The 26,229-nt window shown below is 38.3% G+C and overlaps 1 protein-coding gene across 1 annotated transcript; it reads right to left on the bottom strand.

The window, feature by feature from the left end:
* Positions 1–22,371: 22,371 nt before the first annotated feature.
* Positions 22,372–24,743, bottom strand: LOC114406232 (probable glutathione S-transferase). The gene is made up of 2 exons (XM_028368881.1): positions 24,328–24,743; positions 22,372–22,906 (listed from the first exon to the last, which is right to left on the bottom strand). Exons 1-2 carry the CDS (start codon positions 24,649–24,651, stop codon positions 22,550–22,552), a joined length of 681 nt encoding a protein of 226 aa, XP_028224682.1. The 5' UTR covers positions 24,652–24,743; the 3' UTR covers positions 22,372–22,549.
* Between the last annotated feature and the right edge of the window lie 1,486 nt (positions 24,744–26,229).

Raw genomic sequence — 26,229 nt, 5'->3', positions numbered from 1 at the left:
TCTCTTCATAACATCATAATGAACATATCGTTCCTGGATTTGTCCGTTATCATATTCCAGCCTCACATTTTGCATGAGTCATGGCATCATCATGCATATGCGTTCAACAAACTTTTTGATCTGCAAAATTGCATACCATTTGTTTTCATGTTTGTTCATCCTTGCGTTTTCCTCTACAAAACAAAAACAAAAAAGGGGAAGCGTGAAAACTTCACACTACATTCTTAGTTGCATGTGTTAGGCACCATGAGCCAACCATGTTGGGATCATAAACCCATTTCTAAAAAAAAATGCACACAACAACAAAACAAAATAATTGAACATGGTACCTAATGCATGGTTAACTAGGAAATGGTGTTTCTTCGGGCATCTCAATTTCATAATTACATTTTCCATGCATAGCTTAAAGTATGCCCGAGTCATTCATCCCTATGAGATGTTGTTGAAGTATTGGCGATCAGAATTGCCATTCCTTGGATTATAGGGTTGAACCAAGCTCATGCTTTTACAAAAAGATTCATCAAGTCAAGTTGAAATATGGAAGTAACCGTCTTGCAAAATTGGGGCAAAAGATGAATCGAGTCACATCACTGCTTCGTCTACTGCCAAACATATTTAGGATTATTGATGTCCTTGTTACTTCCAGTTTCACCTTGACAAAGATGTCATGGACCATGTTGAAAATCTAAATTGATTCAACCCCATATCTTGCGTAAAAATTCGCAATACTTCAACTGTACATCATTCGCATGCATCCATGCTTTTCATTGGTTGCATTGCTCGTTGCATTCTTTCCTTGAAAAATAAAATAAAATGAACTTAATCATTGTTATAAAAAAGAAAGGGACACGCTTTACGACGCCCTTACCGAACTCGTGCTAGAGCTAGAGTAATGGGTGAAGTAGAGGAGATACAAGAGAAGATGAAGGCCGACATGGAGGCCATTCAAGAGAAAATGGCCACAATGAGGGAGGCCATGATGAGCGTGAAGAAGATAATGGAAGCCAATGCGGTTGCAATTGCCGCTACCAGCGTTGTTGCTAAGGTGAACCCGACGTCCCCATCCGGCCTCAAGCAAATGAATCATCCAACCTCAAATATGGTAGGCAAAGATTTAGGAAGTACGGGCGGCCCCCATGATGTGCAAATTCAAAACAAGCACGCCTTCCCGCCATATGGTTTGCCTCCCAAACTATACACCACCCAATGTGGTGTACATTCCCAATGAGGATGTCAATAACTCCACTCCCATACTCATTAAGAGCCAACAACCTCAATCTGATCATGCACATGTCTCTCGACCCATGGAGGAGACACATGAAATTCCCCACCACGATCTAGCCAACTTCAAGCCTTGCCTCGGATATGCTGCTGAAGGGCAAGCAGTTGGTGGTATACCCCTGCAAAACACTTTGGAGGGCCCTCAATATCATCCACAACCACAACCCTCACGTTCCACAGCGGTTAAAAACCCTCATGACTATGGCAGGAATGGGAAAGTTGGATAATCTAGAGGAAAGGCTCAGGGCCATTGAAGGAGGTGAAGATTATGCCTTTGCTAACCTAAAAGAGTTGTTCCTAGTACCCAATACCATCACCCCTCCCAAGTTCAAGGTGCTGGACTTTGACAAGTACAAGGGGACTACTTGTCCCAAGAACCATCTAAAGATGTATTGTCAGAAGATGGGGGAATACGCAAAAGATGAGGAATTGCTGATACATTCCTTCCATGAAAGTCTTACTGGGGTAGCTGTTACCTGGTACACTAACTTGGAACCTTCCCGAGTCCATTCTTGGAAGGACCTAATGGTTGCCTTCGTTAGGCGGTGTCAGTACAATTCTGATATGGCTCCGGATAGGATGCAACTACAAAAAGTGTGCAAAAAGGGGGCACGAATCTTTCAAAGAATACGCCCAAAGATGGAGAGACTTGGCAACTCAAGTAGCACCCCCAAAAACAGAGAAAGAGATTATCACAATGATAGTAGACACGTTACCGGTGTTCTACTATGAAAAAAATGGTGGGTTACACACCTTCAAGTTTTACAGATTTGATCGTCCTACTAGGACGACTGAGAAAACTGGGGCAAATGAAGAGGGTGAGAAAGAGGGAGAAACCCATGCTGTGACTGCCATTCCTATACGGCCAAGTTTCCCAAACCCAACAATGTCATTGCTCAGTCAATAACAAACCACCTCCTTACCCACCACCCAGTTATCCACAAAGGCCATCCCTAAATCAACCACAAAGCCTGTCTACCGCACTTCCAATGACTAAGACCACCTTTAGCACAAACCAAAAAAAACACCAACCAAGAAATGAATTTTGCAGCGAAAAGCCTATAGGATTCACCCCAAATTCCGGTGTCATATGCTAACTTGCTCCCATATCTACTTGATAACGCAATGGTAGCCATAACCCCTGCTAGGTTCCCTCAAACCCCCATTTTTCTAAGGATATGACTTGAACGCAACATGTGCATATCGTGGGGGAGCCCTGGGGCATTCCATTGAGCACTGTATGACCCTCAGGCGTAAGGTGCAAGGTCTAATTGATGCGGGCTGGCTGAAATTTGAGGAGAATCGCGTGTAAATCCTGACATTGACAAGAGATGCCACACATGGGGCAATTTTGAAAACTATTGTTAGATGTCTCTAATGACTCATCAGGATTTTCAAGTGCAAGCCATTGGTCAGTTTGCTCAAGCGACCTGTGCTCCTGAGTTTGGACTTCCAAGACCGTTCAATCAGAGATTACTCGTCTTGCACGTTGGTGGGGTTGCCGTAAAACAACGAGTAAAGTTCAAAACAAATAAGTTTCAAAATAAAAAATAAAAAGGCATTTGGTTGACTGTGTTTTCAAGTAAAAATATAGACGTTCATGTGACCTCATTTTGTCTTTTTAGAAAGAAGTGAGTTATCAAGAATAAGATGTTGGACAAATGGCCTCAGTTACCTTAAGAAAAAGGGGGGTTGAATTAAGATGCAAAGACTATTCCCCAATTGAACTATCACTCTTTCTTTTTGGATTAACAATGCACCCTTAACATGAATTACTCAAAAGACAATTCAAAATAAACTTCTTTAAAGCAAAAGATAAATAGCAATAAAAGAAGTTTAAAGGAAGAGAGGAATGCAAACTTGATTTATACTGGTTCGGCCACTTCCCGCGTCTACGTCCAGTCCTCAAGAAACCCACTTGAGATTTTCCACTCTCTTTGTAAAACTCCTTTTACAAAGTCTGAACCACACAGGGACAACCCTTCCCTTGTATTCAAGAATCCTCTACAATAAGAGACTCTCAGTCTCTTAATCCCTTTTCAGAAGTAAGAAGAAGAGAAGAAGAAATCTCTCTTAAAAGGGATAGATTGTACAATGAAGACCAATCAAAATTCCTTATTGAATATGCAAGTGGTTGACCAAGGAATCTTTTTGAGAGGATAAGACAGTTCAGTTCAGAAAAACTCTTAATCTTTTGAGAGGATAAACTTTGTGGGCAATGAAAACTCTCTTTAAATTCGTGTTTCCAAGTCACCTTTGATGGCCATTCATAAACCATTTGAATAGATGTGACTCTTGGAAATTATTTTCTGAAAATCTCCTCTGGTAATCGATTACAAGACTTGTGTAATAGATCACAGGCTTTAAAATTTGAATAAATTGCTGGTAATCAATTACCATCCATGTGTAATCGATTACACATTATAAATTTTGAATTCAAATTTCTAGTGACTGTTATAAACATTTTCAGCTGCTGGTAATCGATTACCGGAGAGCAAATCTCAATTTGAAATGATAGAATTCTTTGGTCAAACCTTTTGTTTTTTCAATTTGGAAACTTCTTCCAAAAGATTCTAGAAATCAACTTGATCATATATCTTGACTTTCTTGGATTCTTGTCTTGAATAAAACTTAGAAGCACTTGATCCTTTAGCATCATCAAGACATCAAAACATCTTGCTTCTACATAGAAGTCATTTGACTTAATCCATCAGCTGAAAAATCCTTCAACTATTTCTCGTCCTTGGAAAATTCTTTTTGCAAGAATCAATTGCGTCTTTCATTCTTCCTCACTACGAGGTTGTGAAAACAAGACAACAATTGGTACCTCTAAGCCCTACACTGGGGCAATGAAAGGCCCCATGCATAAACCTCAAACGAACCTAGGGGCAGATTAGAAGTTCTCACTCAATAGGTTCCCAGCTACAAGGTCATGACGAAAGACAACGATTGGTACCTCAAAGCCTTACACTGGGGCAATGAGGGGCACCGTGCATGAGCCTCAAGTGAACATAGGGGCCGATCAAAAGTTCTCACCCATCGATGTTTTTAACAAAAATAAAGGGGACAAACCCTAGGATTTCAATGGATTGATTAAACATCAAACGACTCCATTGCCGTCACTCCAAAATGGTCAAGTGACTAAATAAAAAAGAACATACACTCTGAGGGAGTTCCCGGAGAGATTTGCAAAAAGATAGGATGAGGTTGCATGAATTATCACCTTTTTCAAAAGGGTAGTCAATCTGTGTTTTCCAAAAAAAAAAAAAATCAAATCAAAATCAAAATCACAAAATAGGGAAAGAATACCATGAACATTGTACAACTTTCCATTACATTGCATTGTTTCATATAAAGTCCGCATTTACCCAAATTTCACAACAAAGGTTGCATGCATTTGCATCCCTCAAAATCATGTTAACTACATAGATTCCCTACATCTAAATGTCCAAATCTTTTGAATTTGGGATGACCGGCTCTCTCGATGAGTCGATCTCTTGCTTTCTCATAAGGATGGACCCTCGGGTACTAGTACCCTGGTCTTCAGAGGACTACACTCCTCGCCAACAGAGGGCTGCACGCCCTCACCTTAAGAGGACTGTGTGTCCTCACCTTCAGAGGACTGCATGTCCTCACCTTCAGAGGGCTACACGCCCTCGCCATCAGAGGACTGCATGTCCTCACCTTCAGAGGGCTACACGCCCTCGCCATCAGAGGACTGCATGTCCTCACCTTCAGAGGGTTACACGCCTTCGCCATCAGAGGACTGCATGTCCTCATCTTCGTAGGGCTACACGCCCTCACCTTTAGAGGACTACACGTCCTCGCCAACATAGGGCTGCACGCCCTCACCTTGAGAGGACTACACGTCCTCGCCAACGTAGGGCTACACGCCCTCACCTTTAGAGGACTACACGTCCTCGCCAACAGAGGGCTGCACGCCCTCACCTTTAGAGGACTACACATCCTCGCCTTCAGAGGACTCCACGTCCTCACCTTGAGAGGACTACACGTCCTCGCCTTGAGAGGACTACACGTCCTCGCCTTGAGAGGACTACATGTCCTCACCATCAGAGGGCTGCACGCCCTCACCTCCAGAGGACTACACGTCCTCGCCTTGAGAGGGCTACCCGCCCTCGCCTTGGGTACTAGTTACCCTCACCTTCAGAGGACTACATGTCCTCACCTTCGTAGGGCTACATGCCCTCACCTTTAGAGGACTACACATCCTCGCCTTCAGAGGACTGCACGTCCTCACCTTGAGAGGACTAAACGTCCTCGCCTTGAGAGGACTACATGTCCTCACCATCAGAGGACTACACGTCCTCGCCTTGAGAGGACTACATGTCCTCACCATCAGAGGGCTGCACGCCCTCACCTCCAGAGGACTACACGTCCTCGCCTTGAGAGGGCTACTCGCCCTTGCCTTGGGTACTAGTTACCCTCACCTTCAGAGGACTACATGTCCTCACCTTTGTAGGGCTACACGCCCTCACCTTTAGAGGACCACACGTCCTCACCTTCAGAGGGCTACACGCCCTCGCCATCAGAGGACTGCATGTCCTCACCTTCGTAGGGCTACACGCCCTCACCTTTAGAGGACTACACGTCCTCGCCAACAGAGGGCGACACGCCTTCACCTTTAGAGGACTACACGTCCTCGCCAACAGAGGGCTGCACGCCCTCACCTTGAGAGGACTACACGCCCTCACCTCCAGAGGACTATACATCCTCGCCTTGAGAGGGTTGCACGCCCTCACCTTTAGAGGGCTACGTGTCCTCATTTTCAGTGTGCTCCACATCCGCACCTTAAGAGAATTTAAGGTCCTCTATCCTTAAATGCTTAACCAAGACTTGCACTCTCGGTTAAGGGACCAGTAGTTTCCTTTTAACGGTTCCTGGGCCACCCCTTGATATTGGAGGAGGGCCAACTGTGCGAGCACAACCAGAGAGGGAGGCTATCACACAGCTACTATGCATACCGGGGCAAGATTTCACCCGTGCCGCTGCAAAGAGACGAGTGCGGATCATGCGCACCAACATGACCACTCTTACACAGATATAGATGACATTGCTACTTAGCAACATTCTGCCCATCGACCGCATTGCCAATCTCCCCCTGCAAAAGTATCAGTTGGTCTGTGTCGTCCCGACGTGGGTAAGTATGCATATGGTTCAACTGATTTCTGATACCATCTATTGTTTGCAGGGATCGCACCCACAAAGACACCCAGTGGACCCGAAAAAGTCAAACAGGGCCCTGGGGTTTTCTGCTCTGGTTACGGGCCTCTATCAGTCCTACAGGGTGCCCGTACCCCCCCGGCAAGGTCACGTCATCATAGGTAAGTATGCACATCGCTCAACTGATTTCTGATTTCATCTATTGTTTGCAGGGATCGCGCCTGCAAGACACCCAGTGGACCCGAAGAAGTCCAACAGGGTCTTGGAGTTGTCAAGCTCTAATTACGGGTCTCTATCAGTTCTACGGAGTACCTGTCACCTCCAGCAAGGGCATCAGGCCCCCTACTAATCGAGCTTTCATCAAGAAGTACTGCGCCCCCAGGCAGGCGCAGGGCGAGACACCACAGCAGCATTGGGATGGACGGTAGCGGGCAATAGACACACCGCCATCACCACTAAAGTTCACCTCAGCTCATCCATAAAAAGGTTAGAGCGTTGCCTACGACACATGGCCGACCAATAGGCAACCAAGTCCAAAGCCAAAGGTAAGCAAAGTACTAGGTCAGTGACCTACAAGTCATAAGGCGTCCAGCTAAAGACGTTAAAGAAGCGCTGCTAGGAGGCAACCTAGTACCTTTTGAATCTATGCTTGTTATTTGATCACTTTTTATAGTAGGACGCACCTAGTTGCTCATGATCCTGGGGATTTAAATAAAACAAGCGCAAGCTCGAAAGGTAGTCATACCTCACAAAATATATATATGTATGTTTAGGTAGTGAAAATACCTTAGATATGCATGTATGTAAACAAAAAAACACCTCACAAAATATATATATGTATGTTTAGGTAGTGAAAATACCTTAGATATGCATGTATGTAAACAAAAAAACACTTTCACAAAATATATATATGTATGTTTAGGTAGAAAGATACCTTAGATGTGCGTGTATGTAGCAAAAAAATACCTCGCAAAACATATATATGTATGTTTAGGTGGCAAGATACCTTGGATATGCATGTATATAGCAAAAATACCTCACAAAATATGCACATGTTTAGGTAGCAAAATACCTCATGAAAAAGAAAAAAAAAAAAAAAAAAGGAAATGAACAAATGAAAAAAAGAGAAAAAAGAAAAATAAGTTGTCTAGCTGAAAAGCCAACATGCTTTTGAAAAGAGATGACTTCCAACTTTTCTTTGAAAAAAATTCATTGATCATAACCTATTTTTGAAAAAAAATGTGTATACACCTGAAGGGTGAATGCTGTGAAAGTTTTCCCGGACGCCCAAAATGGACTCGGATGAATGCACAAATTGATAAAAGAACATATTTTGGAAACATTGGGTTGATTTAAAATAGAGGAAATAAATCCTGAGCCCTAGCATCACATGACCATAAAATTTTGACACTTGAGTGTCCACATAGGTGCATGCATAACCAGTTTTGCATAAAATTTCCAAATCATCATTTTTGCATTTGTGTCATGGAAATAATGTGGGGCATCCCTTTTTATCCTTGAACCAAACCAAACCCCGACATGTATCATGTCTAGCCATTCTACAAACCTTGAGCCAAAATCCTGACTCACCATGAACCTTGACCTAGGGTGAGAATGTCAATCCTTACCCTCGGGAGCAAAAAAGAAAAGAAGGAAAATTCCCCAATCAAAGAGTGGGAGAAAGCAAAAAAAGAAAAGAAGGAAAATTTCCAATCAAAGAGAAAGGCAAAAAGAAAAGAAAGAAAATTCCCAACCAAAGAATGGGAGAAAGTAAAAAAGGAAGGAAAGAAAGTTCTTGATCAAAGAAACTAGAAGAAATGTGCAGAAAGGTCTTTTGACCAGACAATATCTGAACAATACAGAATTGTCACCAAATGAACGAAAAAAGAAGGAAAGAGAACCACAACCTAAAATGGTCTTCTCCCTTTAATTACCAACCAAAATCCCGTGCGCTAGCGACCTTTTTTTCTCGCCCCGCACTAGACAAAAAAAACAGAAAAAGAAAAAGCCAGGAAAATCAAAAGCCAAAAACACACAAAAGCCGAAAGAAGAAACCACCAAAAGAACCCATTCCCAAGGGAAGCCCTATTGATCCATGATCACGCATGTAATTTTTGATTTGATAGGAAATAATTTGCAAAGTCAAGTCATGACATATCTATGGTTCGGAATTAGGATGAAACACTTACCTGTGCGAGATTGATACACTTTGAGTGGATTTCTTCTATTTTTGTCGAACCCATTGTTTCCTCTGAATGGTCATTTAGAAACGAAATGCTAACATCCAAAATCTCATTTATGGTTATGGGAGATTTCATCAGCAGACTCTCCTTCCCCGGTAGACACATTGTTTTTCACTCAAAAAAGCATATGCTGCTCTAAATCAGTTGGAATATTTGTCTCTTTGCTAAAGCATGTTTGCATTTTAGTGGAGAAAACAACGAGACTTTTTCAAGTCTCACAAGTTATCCAGAACTACGTAGGTCTGAATTCCTCATTGGAGGATACGTAGGAGCAAGAGCCTCGCTTTTGTCGACCACACCGCCTTTTGTTGCCATGACTCGAGAGCTGGTAGCCCGCGGAGACACCTTATGGTTATTCGCACCCTTTTGTCATCCAGAGGTGGCGGGCCCGATGACAAGCAGAGACCAAGTTTGGTCATTCTGCACCCATGATACGCGGAGATACCTTATGGTTATTCGCACCCTTTTGTCATCCAGAGGCGGCGGGCCCGATGACAAGCAGAGACCAAGTTTGGTCATTCTGCACCCATGATACGCGGAGATACCTTATGGTTATTCGCACCCTTTTGTCATCCAGAGGCGGCGGGCCCGATGACAAGCAGAGACCAAGTTTGGTCATTCTGCACCCATGATACGCGGAGATACCTTATGGTTATTCGCACGCTTTTGTCATCCAGAGGCGGCGGGCCCGATGACAAGCAGAGACCAAGTTTGGTCACTCTGCACCCATGATACGCGGAGATACCTTATGGTTATTCGCACCCTTTTGTCATCCAGAGGCGGCGGGCCCGATGACAAGCAGAGACCAAGTTTGGTCATTCTGCACCCATGATACGCGGAGATACCTTATGGTTATTCGCACCCTTTTGTCATCCAGAGGCGGCGGGCCCGATGACAAGCAGAGACCAAGTTTGGTCATTCTGCACCCATGATACGCGGAGATACCTTATGGTTATTCGCACCCTTTTGTCATCCAGAGGCGGCGGGCCCGATGACAAGCAGAGACCAAGTTTGGTCATTCTGCACCCTTGTATCATCCAGAGGCGGCGGGCCCGATGATACGCGGAAATACCCGAGTGGTTATCCGTATAAACATTCTTTTGCTATCTGTAAGACAGAACGCTTGATAGCATGCAGAGGCTGACACAGTCTTCTGCACCTTTTGTTCCTCCGGGAACAACAAGTCATTTACATGTGGAAATTTCATGGTCACCCGCGACTCTCGTCAGCCGAGAGGAGCGAAATTAGTGTCATACACTGATTTTCGGGGACCTTTGCTTGATGACATGCGACCATTCTTTGGTCCTTGTGAGGTGCTTGGCATCCATCATTAGGCAATTTGTGAAATTCTAGGAGCGACAAGTCATGGTCACCCGTGACTCTCGTCAACCGAGAGGAACGAAATTAGTGTCATACACTGATTTTCGGGGACCTTTGCTTGATGACAAGCGACCATTCTTTGGTCCTTGTGAGGTGCTTGGCACCCATCATTAGGCAATTTGTGAAATTTTGGGAACAACAAGTCATTTGCATGTGGAGATTTTATGGTCACCCGCGACTCTCGCCAAATTGAGAGGAACGAAATTAGTGTCTTATCTTTACTTTCCTTTTATCTCCAATAAAAGACAAGTAAAGAGGGGCAACTGTCATACCCTAATTTCGTCCGGGGACCTTTGCTCGATGACGTGCGACCATTCTTTGGTCCTCGTGAGGTGCTTGGCACCCATCATTAGGCAATTTGTGAAATTCCAGGACATGCCGAAAAACCAAAAAAATATATGATGCACAATCCGTAAGTTTCCGTGACACACCGGAAATCAAATGGAAGCATCGTTGCATAATTAAGTGAGGTTCCGTAACATTCCGTAAGTCAAAAAGGGGATGATTATGTAATCCGCAAGGTTCCGTAACATTACGGAAAGAAAACAAGTATCGTTACGAAATTCGTAAGTTTCCGTAACTTTACGAAAAAAGAATCACCAAAAAACAGCAGAGGGGGGTGTACTTAGTAAAAATGGGGGTGCAAATAGCACCCAGGCCCATTTGGGCCCTCCAGAAGATTCCTCCAGAAGGCGGTTGCTTCTGGAGGAAGCAACCCTGCTCGCCTGGGCGAGCTGAGCTCGCCTGGGCGAGCTGGGCGGCAACCACCTCCCCTATTTTGCTATAAATAGGGGAGGAAGTGAAGAAGAAAGGGGTCCAGCCCCTTAGGCACTTCTCTCTCTTTCGAATTTGCTTGGAAAAATTGTTTCCGTGAAGAAAATCTAAGCCGAGGCGCTTCCGAAACGTTTCCGTAACGTTTTCCGTGAGGAATCTCGCAAATGTTTCAACCGTTCTTCGACGTTCTTCATTCGTTCTTCATCGTTCTTCGATCTTCAACGGGTAAGTATCTCGAACCAAGCTTTTCGATTCATTCTATGCACCCATGGTGGTCCACATTGTGTTTCGTGCATTTTTACTCTCGTTTTGTTTACTTTTTATACCCCCTCTTGACGTGCTTAAGCCATTTTACTTAAGTCATTTCTCGCTTAACTTAAAAATAGAATAAATTTCCACCGAACGTTTGAATTGTATTATCCATTAACTTCGGTTAAAATAAATTCCGATCGTTCGGTCGTGCCATAACCACGTTGGAAATCAAAAAGAGGTAAAAAATAATATAATATTAAAAAAAAACATCTTTTAGTAAAATAAAGCGGAAAATCAATCGGACATTTTCTCTTTGGGATTTCTCATTCTTAATCGAATTGATTAATAACTAAAGTGAAACTAAGGCTAAAATCAACTCGCCTAGTCAAGCTCGTCCACAAAAATAGGCTTTTGAAGTTTGTCATTTCAATTTCTCACTAAGTAAAATGGATCATTTTTAAGGTCCAACGCCTTAAAATGATCACCACTTAAGTAAAAAAGAATCATTTGATAAGAAAGAACTACGTAGGTCTGAGTTCCTCATTGAGGATACGTAGGAGCAAAAGCCCCGCTTTTGTCGACCACCCCAAGAGATCGTTAATGGTCCAATGCCTTAACGTTTCTCTCCTTTCAAAAACAAGAGATCGTTAATGGTCCAACGCCTTAACGTTTCTCCCCCTTTCAAAATCAAAAGACCGTTTAATGGTCCAACACCTTAAATGACCTTTTGTTCAATAAAAACATATTTTGCAAAAAAGACAAAAACAACTTAACCAAACACTTTGTTCCGAAAGAACTACGTAGGTCTGATTTCCTCATCGCAAATTGAGGAATACGTAGGAGCAAAGGGAAACACCCTTGTCGACCACAAAAAAGAAAAAAATATAAAAAGGGTATAAAGGATATAAGAACATAAAAGGGAACATAAAAATCAAAGTCATGTTTGCACATTCGATTAAAGGCTGCCGTCCCTTGGGACGGGCGTGTGGGGTGTTAATACCTTCCCCGTGCGTAAATACAACTCCCGAACCTTTCAACTTAAAAGTTCGTAGATCGCGTCTTTTCCGGTTTTTCCGACGTTTTCCTCAAATAAACGTTGGTGGCGACTCCGCGCGTATTCCTTTCATGGAACACGCATCCCGCGAGTCACGCGTCGCCCTCCCGCCGAAGGGTAGGTTGCGACACCTATATTAAGCACCAACTCCTTCCTTTATCTATTGCCTTTAGCTGCATACACCTTTATTTGGTTCTCTATTTGGTTCCTAACCTTTTCATGTAATTTCTTCACAAACTCTGACCTAGATACCCCTTCTTTATGTATAAAAGAAGTGTCAAGTGGAAGGGGAATTAGGTCCAAAGGTGTGAGCGGATGGAACCCATAGACAACCTCAAATGGTGATTGCCTGGTAGATCTATAAACCCCCTCTATTATAGGCAAACTCCATATGAAGAAGGTACTCATCCCAAGACTTGTGATTGCCTTTTAGGAGAGCCCTTAATAATGTGGATAAAGATCTATTCACTATCTCTATCTACCCATCAATCTGTGGGTGACAAGTGGTGGAGAAAAGGATCTTAGTTCTTAGCTTAGCCCACAAAGTTTTCCAAAAATGGCTAAGGAACATAGCATCTTTATCAGACACAATAGTCTTAGGCAAACCATAAAGCCTTACAACTTCTCTAAAAAAAAGTCTTGAGATGTGACTAGCATCATCTACCTTGTGGCATGGTATGAAATGTGTCATCTTAAACCTATCCACCTCCACAAAGATAAAGCCTACATCCCTCTGGGTCCTAGGAAGCCCAAGGACAAAGTCCATACTTATATCTACCCAGGGTGCAAATGGAATGGGTAAGGGTGTGTATAGCCTATGAGGCATCACCCTAGACTTGGCTTATAAACAAGCCACACACCTAGTGCAATACTTATGAACATCTTTTTTCATATGGGGCCAAAAGAATTTTTCCTTGAGGAAGACAAGAGTCTTATCAATTCCAAAATGCCCCATAAGCCCACCCTCATGGCTCTCTTTGACCAACAACTTTCTAAGGGATCCTTGGGGTATACAAAGTCTTCCCTCTTTGAACAAATACCCCTTAGCATTGTAGAATCCATCTTGGGCCTTATGCCCACAGCTAGCATAAATGGGAGAGAAGTACTCATCAGAAACATACAATTCTCTTATGTTATCAAATCCTAAAATTTGAGCTCTAAGGGAAGAAAGCAATGTGTGTCGCCTAGAAAGAGCATCTGCCTCTTGTCTAACCTGCATTGCCATCTAATGTACTTAAGTGATTCATGATCACTATGAATAACAAACTCCTTGGAAACAAGGTAATGTTCCCTAACTTAGAGGGCTCTAACTAAGGCATAAAGCTCTTTATCATATGCGGGGTAGTTGAGAGTGACACCATGAAGTTTCTCACTAAAGTAAGCAATAGGGTTCCCACCTTGCAACAACACAGCTCCCACACCTACACCAGAGGCATCACACTCTAGCTCAAAAGTTTTAGAAAAGTCAGGAAGAACTAGAACAGGTGCCTTGGTGAGCTTTTCTTTGAGCAAAGCAAAGGCTTGCTCTTGTCTTTCTCCCCATGTGAATGCCACATTCTTCTTCATCAAATCATTTAGTGGCGAAACAAGTGTAGAGAAATTAGGAACAAACCTTCTATAGAAACTTACTAACCCATGGAAGCTCCTAATATCTCCTACACTTTTTGGGGTGGGCCACTCTTGGCTGGCCTTGATTTTTTCAGGGTCCACATGGACCCCATTTTTTCTAACCACAAAACCTAAGAAGACTACACTATCGGCACAAAAGGTGCATTTATCTATATTAGCAAAGAGAGTGTGTTTCCTAAGAACCAAAAGAACTTGCCTTAGATGTCCTAAGTGATCATCTAGGTCCCTACTATAGACTAAGATATCATTGAAATAAACAACTACAAACCTACCTATGAACTCCCTTAGGACATGATTCATTAGCCTCATGAAGGTGCTTGGTGCATTAGTGAGCCCAAAAGGCATCACTAGCCACTCATACAACCCAAACTTGGTCTTGAAAGTGGTTTTCCACTCATCACCTTTTCTTATCCTTATTTGGTGATAACTCCTTTTAAGATCAATTTTGGAAAATATATTTGCACCATGCAACTCATCAAGCATATCATCATGCCTAGGAATCGGGTGCCTATACTTCAAAATTATGTTGTTGATGGCCCTATAATCTGTACACATTCTCCACTTACCATCCTTCTTTGGCACCAACAACACAGACACAATACAAGGACTTAGGCTCTATTGGACCCAACCCTTCTCCAACAATTCCTTAACTTGGGATTCAATCTCCTTGGTCTCTTGAGGATTAGTCCTATAAGTTGTCCTATTAGGAATGCTTGTTCCTGGGACTAAGTCTATTTGGTGTTCTATTCCCCTAAGAGGAGGTAACCCAGGGGGTATCTCTTTGGGAAATACATCACCAAATTCTAGTAAGAGTTCTTGGACATTTAGGGGAATGGTCTCAAGTGGGGGAATTATAGCAGTGCTAAGGGAAGTCTCCCTTGAAAGGAGAAGGTAGAAAGATTTCTTGAGAAGAAGAGCTCTCTTAATATCTCTTTTTATTGCAAAATGACTCTCCTTTTTTTACAACTTTCTTAGAGGAACACCTTCCCTCTTTTTCCTTCTCCTTGAATTTTGGAGCTAAGGCCTTACTATCCTTTTTTTCTTTTGTTTTTAACTTTTCCTCATCCCTCTTGTCCTTCATTGTAAGTTGATCCTTAGCTACTTATGAAGGTGTTTGAGGATGCAACACAAATTTAGTGCCAAGATGGGTGAGGATAATCTCATTAGTTAAACCATTGTAAATGATCTTCCTATCAAATTGTCATGGCCTTCCTAAAAGAATATGCCCTGCCTCCATAGTAACTATATTACAATTAACTTCATCCTTATATGTCCCAATGGAGAAAGGTACCTTGACTTGTTGGTTAACTATCATTTCCCCTTACTCATTGAGCCATTAAAGTTTATAAGGTTTTGGTTGGGGAATGATAGTGAGGTTCAACTTGGAAACTAATCTTGTGCTACAACAATTGCAACAAGATCCACTATCCACAATGAGAGAACAAGTTTTATCTATAATTTTGCATATTGAATGAAAGATATTCTCTCTTTGGGATTGAGATAGATCACAAGATTGACCTCCAAGGAGCCTTCTAACCATTAGGAGGTCACCTCACTAGACTTCCTCACTAGACTCTTCACCCCTTACTTCATCATCACTTCCACTAAAGGAATGGGAAGAAGTAGTCTCCTCTTGACTACTATAAACATCTTGACCTCTCATAATCATGGTTTTCTTTGTGGGGCATTGAGAGGCAATATGACCTCTCCCAAGACATTTGAAGCATTTAATGTTGTTAGTCCTTGCTTGGGAACTAGTCTTAGGGGTGGATTTCTCTATGGTCTTACCCTTATCTTCCTTGGGTTTTGAAGGTACAACCCCCAAAATTCCATGGGCTTGGTCCTTCCTTGGATAAGAGTGAAAGCCATAAGATTTGGAAGAAGGATTTCTTTTAAGTTGTTGTTCCACTCTTATACAAAGTTGGACTAGCTCATCTAGGTCCCTATATAGAAGGAGTTCAACCTTGCCCCTCACTTCCATATTTAGCCCACTAAGGAACCTAATTATGCTCGTTCTTTCCTCCTCCCTAAGTCTAGCTTTTAAAAGGAGTAGTTTCATTTGTTGTCTATATTCTTCAACACTCATACTTCCTTGTCTAAGCCTTTGGAGCTTGTCCATAAGCTCCCTTTCATAGTAGGAAGGAATGTGCCTCTTCCTAATAGCACTCTTAAGATTATTCCAATACTCTACTAGAGGATCCCCATGAATCCTCCGTTCCCTAACAAGGGAAGTCCACCAAGGGCATACATGTAACATCCCATTTTTCATAGACTAATTTAAAAAGGATTTTTATTTGTAAATTTAGAAAAATGATGAGATTTTTATAATTAAATAAATAAGGAGAAATAAATTTATTAATTAAAATAATAGTTTGAGAGAAAATAAAAATGGTATTTTATTAATTCATTTGATAGAAAAGAAAATAAAGTTTCTTTTTATAAAATAATAAAAATAAATAAAGTAACTAATAGGTTGTGAGTACTCTAGCTATAAATAGAGACATGTTAGCTCAGTGATGATAACTTCTAAGTCTCCTCTTCTTCTCAATTTCGTTTTCCCTTCTCTTCCTCCCAAAACTCTCTCTTTTCCCGCATACTACCAAACCTGTCCAAGAAAAATGACGATCTAGAACTCATTCACCGCTGGATTGTCGTGAAATTTGAGCACCAGGTTCAGAACTCATCTTTGAACATTCTCACCATTGTGAATTACGCAAACATGTCAGAGCTAAGAGAAATACCCCTTGCACCGTATCTTTTTCTTTTCCCGCAGAAACCCAAAACTATTTCAGTAAAACTACAATCTCGGATGTGTTAACCGTTGGATTGTCATGAAATTTTGATATGTAATTTTTGATTTATTTCCTCACATCTTCACCGTTGGGATTTGAAAAATAACGTCTCCAAAGTGAGAAATACTCACTGCACGTAGACAATAGAATGAAGGCTTCAATCCCTTCTCCTTCTCTCTAACGTTTAGGAACCCTATCAGAGCAATCAAAGGAAAAACGGAATCACAAGAAATTTCTAGAGATGTCACTATCATTTTCGGAATACACACGTGAGCCCGCTTAGAGATAATGGATGAGTTTATTGCAATTGGGGTTAGAATGAACATGTGTAGGGATCCTTAGAGAATTAAATTAGGGTTTATTTTAGGATGTTTATTGAATTATAATTTTTTCGTTTATGATTATAAATACAATATTGATGTCCTGATGCGAATTGGTTGATAAAATTGAATGTTATTGGTGTTTTCATTTTTTTTATACATATGATTTAGATTAATTATTTTGATATAATTGTGTGAAATTATTTGAGGGGTTATACTATCCATGTTATGATAAACCTTTCGTATAAATTGTTATATTGAGATTAAGAAATGGTGATTCAAATTATGAGTATGTAATAAATTGAACCTATGATGAATGGTGAAATACATGTGTATTGAGATGTGTGTATTAAGTTGTGAGTTATTAACTGTGCAATCACACAATTGTAAGATCCTTTAAGGGCAATGAGTTTTTGTACGACGAGTATTGTGATGAGATCCATTATGCAGACCCGACGAGTTTAATCACAAGCGCGACGAGATAAAATTATTTTGAAAACAATTGAAGAGTCATGTGTATTGCATAGTTCATAGGTAAAGTGTATATGATTCATGAGGTGTGATAACATGTTAAATTGGGATTATACCATTGTGATTGAGACCGAGTGTATGTGATAAATTGAGTATGTATTGACTTGTATAATATATATATGCATTGAGATGTTGTGTGCATTGAGTTATGAGCTATGAATTGTACAATCACATGACTATAAGACCCTTTAAGGGCGACGAGTTAATGCGCGACGAGTATTGCGATGGGAACCAATGTGGGAACCCGACAAGTTTAATCACAAGCATGACAAGATAAAACTATTTTGAGAACAATTGAGGAGTCGTGTGATTTGTACAGTTCATAGATAGATTCTATGTACTAAAATATTTTCTGGGTTGGACCTGAATCAGGAGGGAGAGACCCTGACGGACTCTTCGGAGTGTAGGCCTTGGGGGTAAATACACCCGGTTTGAGTGCTCCTTTAAGCCTATGTTGATCTCATATGGTTGGAGCATTCACGCAAAACAACGTGACCCTGACTAGTTTCCCTATGATTTTACCTAGTGAGAGTGACCTAACTTGCTAGTGTGTGATTTGTCTTGTCATGTACTCCTAGGCGTTCGATGAGGTTTTTCACTGACATGGCACCACATTGCATATAAGATTGAGTCTTAGTGTATATGTTGCATAATGCTTGTGTATTGATCGATATTGATTGACTTAGTGATATTGTGTTTTGATCCTTGAGTACGTGAATGTTGTGAAAATGAATGAGACGTGTTGTGTTGTGATGTGATGTTGGGCAACAAAGTGGTGAAATGGCATGAGCTATGTTTAAGTAAGTTTTATTTTGTTTATATGATATTTATACCTACATGTTGTCTTGTTTCTCTCCATTAGTTAGGAATGTGATAACTCACTCCTTATGTGCTATTTGTGTTTGGATCCTGTGATGATCTTGAACCTTGTGTTCGTGGGAGCAGATGATTAGGTGGATGACTATGAAGAACCTCATCCTAGAGGACACGGGAACACAATGCTCTGATAGAACGTGACATTAGGGTATAAGTTTCTATATTAATTGCATGAAGTCTTGGACGACCTTATTTTGACCCGAGATGATTTATTATTTATTTGGACAAAATTTATTATGATGTTAGAAAAGTGAATGTGAGCCTTTTACCCTTTTGAAATGCTTGTATTTAAATGTGTTTTAAAAACTTTTAATTAAATTTGATTTCTTATTTCTTTTATTATTAGTACATATATGTAAGGGGTAGAGGGTGTCACAATACCCTTGAAAGCTAAGGGTAGCCAATGGAACTTTTCTCTCTTCACTAATATGATGGCAAACAAAGATTTGTTCAACCTTCATTTCCTAATCTAGGTAGGCCTCAACATTATCTTTTCCATGGAAATATGGGAGACTAATGTTAACCTCTTGAGACCTTCTATCCTTTTCTCTTCTTTGGGATTGATGTTTAGTATGTGACCTATGGCACCCTCTATAATAGTCATTAAGTTCTTTTCTTAAACTCTTGCAAGAGTCATGACTAATATATGAGATATGTTTTTCGCTTTTCATTTCTTTCATTATTTTTCTTCTTTCGTCCTCTCTTATTTTCTCTCTTTCATCTTGACTTATTTCTTCCACTTTTTTTCCTTTTTCTTTTCTCTCTTGTTTTTCTTTCCACAACTTAAGGGATCTCAACTCATCTAATATCTTATACAAGGGGTCCTTAGGAGTAGAACCCTCACCATTAACACTAGATGAAGAACGAAGACTCATGTTGGTTCCTAAGTTGTGGTTCTTTCTTGTTAGAGGTTTTAAAACAAAAGGTAAAATAAAATTTGGTTGAAACTAGCCAAAATAAACACTAAAAGAGGTGTGAAAGATAAGGTAAAAACTAATTGTTAAAAGGCGAGCTATCTAGGCAGTTTGATAATGGAAGGTAAAGTAAATTTAAAGCAAGCTAGACGGTTTCCTATGTGAAGGATTGGATGACCCTTTGGAGGTCCCAACTAGCTTTTCACTTAGTCTACATGGTTTACACTAAGCTATTACACACAAATAGAGGTTTGGGTGGTTTCTTGGAGACTCCCGATACACCCCTAAAGAATGTCCAAATACAAGGAATTGTAATAGAAAAAAAAAATCAGCACTCAATTGTTCTATTACAACAAATTTAACAAAGCAATTAAGGTCTTCAAATTTGTCTTCAATGCTTGTTTGTTTTCTCAAGTGTTTCACTCAAAATTTGGTGAGGCTTTGGTTGCTTCAAATCCAATGGTTCTCCTAGGATGGTTAACCTCTAAGAGTAAAAAATATTCCTTCAAGCAACGCACCAATTTCCTCTTCCAATCCTTATTGTAGGCAACACTTAAAAAAAAAAAAGACAAGCAAGAAACCAAAACATGACATGAAAGCTAAACCAATAGAGTTTTAACAAGACAAATTTTCAAGGAATATTCAACAATTAAAGCAATAAAAAGCACACAAAAGCAAGCTAGGACTCAAAGAGAAACCTAGAATGACTCTAGAGTAGAGTAAAAAAAAACTCAAGAAACCTCTAGTTTTGGCATTTGTTTTCACACTACTTTTCAATTGAAATTTCAAAACCAAGATTGGTCTAAAATAGGAACTAATAATAGAACAAATTTTGAGCCAAAACAATAAGCACACTTCCCTTTAACTTTTTTTTTTTTCTGGACACTGATTTTTTCTGCCAACATGTTTAATTTTTCTTATTTTTTCCTTTTATCCAAATCACTTGGTTCTTTTTTTTTGTTTTTTTTCAGATGTCTAGAAAATTCATTAAAAATTTTAGCTCACAATTTGCAGTGACCAATTCCCAGTAATTTTTACAAGTTCATATGTTCAAGCTGCCAGCACCAGCAATTTCAGGCTTCAAATTTGTTAAGCATGGTATATTGATTTCCTTAGGCTTACTTTCAATTTTTCTATGTATGTTAAACTCACTAGGCTTGTTTACCACAGTTTTTTAGGAGTTCAATATACACTTAGGATCAAAATTTCAGTCAGCAATTCAATCACCAAAACTCAAATTCACAATAGACACAATCATAAGAAAACCTAAAAGTTCAAGAAAAGGTTTACAATCAAAGAATCTCTAAGAATTTTGCATGAACATGTTAAGGACTAATTAACATGCAAGATTTGACTCAAATCAAATAATAGGCTAAAAAAGTTTCATACACTCATGAACAAATGAGTTAGACAAAGAAACAAAAAAAATAAAATTCAACACAACATAAAGAATCTTATGTGACAAGTTTTATGACTAGACATGACTTCCATGACAAAACTACAATAGGTGAACATGTCACTCTAGATTTTTGAGGTTTTCTTCTACTTTAATGTTTTTGTAAGAATTTTATGGTTTAAGTTTCAGCAAAAAAAAAATAGCAAGACAAAACTCAAAGGAACCTAAACTCAATACAAATACATGATTCAAGAGTATATCTATAAAATTTGAACCATAGAAATGCAAGAACAAGTCTATATCTAAGATTTAATCGGTTTATTTTTTTGAATCTACTTTAAACAACACCAAACCACAAGACAATGGAGGAGATACATGGAGAAGAAGATGAAGAACAAGTAATTAAAGTGAATTGACCGAACAAAAAGATAGAGGAAGCAAAAGAACGTCACCTAGATGAAGATGCTCTTGATACCACATGATGTAGCTCCATGCGGAGCTTGTAGGTCTTGGATCTTCTTCATCAATGGAGTCATGTACTTCTTGAAAATCAATGGCAGCGGAATGGAGAAGGAAGAAAGATGATTGGAGACGTCACTTCAAGGAGAAGATGAGTCAAGAACAAGTTCACCACCATAAGAAGTCATCTTTAAGAGCTTAAAGGTAGGAGAAGATGAGTGGAGGGAAAAGGAGAAAAGGAGCACGAAATTTTATGTCTCAAATGAGGTCTGAACTTTGATGTGTAATTCTCAAATGATCAAAGTTGAAAAAATGCACACACAAGACCTTTATTTATAACCTAAGTGTCACACAAAATTGGAGGGAAAAATTCAAATTTCACTTGAATTTGAATTTGAATTTGTGTAACCAAATTTGGAGTCAAAATTTCACTGATTATGATTAGTGAATTTTAGCTATGATTCAGCTCACTAATCCAAGATCAAGTCCAAGATTCTCCACTAAGTGTACTTAGGTGTCATAAGGCATGTAAAGCATAAAGGACATGTACAAAGTGTGAGTATATGATGTGGCAATGGGGTGTAGCAAGAAAATGCTCACTTCCCCCTTAAGATGGTTCGAAATTTAATTGGATTGGGCTTCTCCCAATTCAATTAAATTTCTCTCCCAACGCACACATCAAATAATATACTTAATGCATGTGAAATTATAAAACTACCCATAATACAAAAACTAGTCTAGGTGCCCTAAAATACAAGGGTTGAAAAATCCTACATTGCTAGGTACCCTCCCTACACTATGGAGCCCAAAATCTATCCTAAAGCTCATGAGAATCCTAGGATCTTCTCTTGCATCTCTGATCCAATCTTCTTAGAGTCTCCTAACCATGACTCAGGTGATGGGTCCCCTCCTTAGGAGGATTGCATCATATAATCTCTTACCCATGACAAAAAATAATATTGTTTTCAAGTATATAACAATCAGCATGATCTATAATAAATCTTCCGATCTTATCATTCGCAAGATAACCTATTTCAAAGCATGAAGATAATTTTTCTTTTAACAATCACTTCATCCATCCATATTCATATTAATGAGATCCCATTTTGAAATGATGTTTATTTTTTTATAATATTTCTTATATTAATTATTTTTATATTAGAAATATTTTTCATTAAAAGAAGAAAGAGAATGTATTGACAAACCATTAGAAGAAACATGAGTATTAATGACAAGGATAATTTTTAAAAAATTATAAATTTAAGACAAATTTATTACTATCAACTAAATTAACCATTTTTCTTAATTTTAATGAATTAAGAAATTTTATCTTGTATATAGGCATAAGAAAATGAATTAGATAATTCCATCATGTAGATCCTCGCTCAAGAAGCCACTTACTCATTACAAGATTTATTACACAACAATTTCCCCAAATCATGAGTCTCTATCACACCCACAATTGGTCTATTTGGAAGCAGTGTTGGATGATGCATATCGAGCTTTGAAGAACCCCACAAGCCTATCTCTTTGGGGAAGATTCTTTTTCACAATAGGGTGGTTGGTGTAGTCTTCACCCCATTTGTAGAGTTTTGGAAACTTCTCATTGGTCAGCAATTTCAACCCAACAGCCTCTTCAATTGCAGGGAGCCAGAAAGCTATGAAACCAGCGGCTATGTCCACTATGTCTATAGTCTCTCCTCCAAAGAAGTTGTGTTTGAGCTCATTCTCAAGAATTTGAAGAGACTCGAGTGATTCCTCAGTGCCCTTGTCACGTTCCTCCTTGTCTACAGTAAATGCTGCCTTTGATATTGCAGGCAGGCACTAGATTGAGAGGAAAATGAAGATTCGTGTTAATTATTGATGATAAACAATGATTATTGTTCGATGCAATAAAGTGAGAAATTTTGTGAAATGTTCTGAAAATGTCCATAACAATTAAGCACAAATGTAAATTTTAAACTTTAAAGTACTTAATAGATAAATGGGAGATAAACTTCAGTATTTAATTTACGAATTAGCCACTTATTACACGATACTTCTTTCTTCTTTTTATTTTTACTTTAGTACGTCAAGGAACTATTCCACTTCAAGGCAGTGAGAACAGATCCTGAAATTTTTAGTTGTGGGATCAATACTCAACTATACAATTTAATGGGGGCAATATTCATGTTATAAATTATTTTTTAGGTGTGTTTTAAATTATGTAGACAGTTTATAATTATACGTATTCATAATACTAGAAAAATCTAGTGGGTGCAGCTCCCAAAAACCCTAGAGTGGATCCCTCCTTGCTGTCTCATGTCTAGAATTTTTTAAGCCTTAGAAAAATTTAATATTTAAAAAATTATTAATCAAAATTTAATAACCAAACAATTTAATATCTCATTCAACAGTAATTCATTTAACCAATACTTTTGTAATATAATTTATCTCAAGTTAATTTTAAAAAACTTATTTCGATTTTCTTTCAAGAATGAAAACAATTACTAGTATTACTAATATAATATTATATGTAAACATTGCATGCATGTAAAAAGAATAATTTTTTAATATAATTTAATATTGATTTGTTTTGTTAGTACTTTTGTTAATATATTTGTTTCACGAATAAATTTAAGATTACCGATATCAAATTAATATTTATTAAAACTTTCAAGATAATATAATATTTCTTTTAATTAATTTTCTTTTAAAATTCTCAAATATTATGAACTAATAGATTGGAAGGGATCTATATAAAAACTAAGAGCTTAGAGGGGGCCTAAGGTAATAGCCTCATTGGCTTTGTCATAGCCACGACTCACACCCCTAATTCAAGGAATGTCCTGTTTTCATTAAAAGATCGATGAATTAAATTTATCAAAGAAGTTTACAACAATTAACACAGGGCTCAATCAACAACTGATATACACAACTTTTGTTGAGATGTTTCTTTTTAAGGTTAAGTAATCATAGCTTAAATAAGCTTCTGCTTCTTGATTATTAGGAGCCACCTATAGTTTGATATAATATTGATAAATTAAGCAGTTTACCATAAATCTGTTCTGGAGAAGCTTTAACACACAAAATCAAAATGAAATATTTAAGCTAATTAATGTATAGTACAAGAGTAACCTTTTCTTCGAATGAGACAAATATAAATAATATTTTAAGTTAATTACTATATAATATAAAAAAAATTACCTTATATATAATTAATTTTACATTCCTGTACAAATTAAAAGAAAACAGTTATGACTTACTTTGTCATCAATGTACCTTGACCAGAATCGAGCCAAGGCTCTATCATAAGGTTGTTGAGGCAAGATGGGGTGGTGGTTCTCCCATGTCTCATCAATGTATTCAAGGATCACAAGGGACTCAGCCAAGGGTCTTCCATTGTGGACAAGCACAGGCACCTTCTTGTGAACAGGGTTGTATTTGAGAAGAAGAGCACTCTTGTTCCTAAGATCTTCTTCAAAGTAAGTGTATTGAACTCCCTTCAGTTCTAGGGCAATCTGCACCCTTCTGGCAAAAGGGCTTCCACCTACACCAAACAACTCAACTTCTCCATAGTCTTTGGCCATTGCAAGCTTCTCTACAACTATGAATGTGGCCTATGCATGGTTTTAAATGGTTTTAACTCATGATGGGAAGTGTTACACGAAGTGGGGTGTCACGCCCCCCTTGAAAAGTTGAAAATTGGATATTAAGCCTAATTTACCTGAGGTAGGTAGAATTGGTGATGCAGAGGCCACCACGTACGTCTTCACATATATGCTAAGTGTCTTCAATGTTATATTTATTACAAGAAGAGAAACTAATATGGTTAAATATTTAAATAAATGTAGTAAATTATTTTATATTTACCATTTATGGTTATAAAATATCTATTAATTGTATTCATGATTAATTTTTGTTGAATAATCACATTAGCCACTTTTACTAGGATTTCTCTTTTCAATCATATTTTTTTTATTCATAAGACTTTTCTGATATCTTACTTGAAGAAGAATGAACTCATTACTAGTTTACCACTTAAACTCACAAATTATTGATGTTTTTAAAAGAGATCTTAAATTTCAACGCTCCTAAATATTAAATACCCCATCTGTCAAGGTGTCAATTGGTTTTTGGTGTTTAATTTTTTTTCTATTTAAAATATAAGAAACACACTAAAAGAGGATTGAATAATGTTTTAGTGAAAATTTTAACATCTTTTCAAAGATGGAGCTTTTTTGTAAACAACTTAGGCAAAAACACTTGTAAAACAGACTAATAAAAAGATTGTCCAATGCAATTTTAGTCAAGTTTTGTGAAACATGTTAGCAAAGATTGTCCATGTGTCCTAAAACAGTTCTCTCAAGACATATTTTAACCAAGAATTCTAGCATCTAAGGTGCATTAAAATGAACACGAGAAAACAAGTTAAACACACGAGCTATATTCAATTAGCCTTCAAAATTTTAGAAATATTCAGTAATCAAACTGATTAGAATGCAAATATTTTATTATGTTACTTCTGACTTACACAAAAAATTTAAATTATAAAGAAAAAATATATTAGACTTAAACTAAGCAGAATAATAAAATATACAAAAATTGAGATATATTGTGAGGTTTATTAAGAAAATTTGATTAGTTTCTTAATTAGAGAAAAAAAATGATTAAATTACTTAAAAAAAGAAGAAAAACGATGGTTAGGAAGTGTGAAAAATTATTAAATACTCCTAATTGATGAAGTCCTAAATTGAACTATTGTAGATGTCCTAATCGAAGTACCAATTAATTGTCATTAATGGAGAGGTAGTTTGAACTTTTGGGTGCTTGAAGTAGTCATCTATTTCTACATTAATTACATATGACTACTAAATTTTTGTGATATAAACAAATTCGTAAATACTCTTTATTTTTATTTTTGTATTACATTAAATTAAATATGTGTCAATTAATTATATTATCATTTCAAAATTATCTTTTTTTATATTTTTATCTTTTTAATTGTTTTTCATTAATGTTAGAAGAAATAATAATTAAGTAAAGATACGTATGAAAAAAATAATTAATATATCTAAAAATTAGAAATGAATCTTGTAAAAAAGGATAAATAAATTTCTAAAAAAGATCTTATAGTTAAAAAAAATAAGAAATATATTTTTCTTTAC

This window comes from Glycine soja, chromosome 3, assembly GCF_004193775.1.
Source record: "Glycine soja cultivar W05 chromosome 3, ASM419377v2, whole genome shotgun sequence".
NCBI lineage: Eukaryota > Viridiplantae > Streptophyta > Magnoliopsida > Fabales > Fabaceae > Glycine > Glycine soja.
Note: the sequence above shows the minus strand (reverse complement) of the source record. Positions and strands in the feature narration are given on the sequence as shown.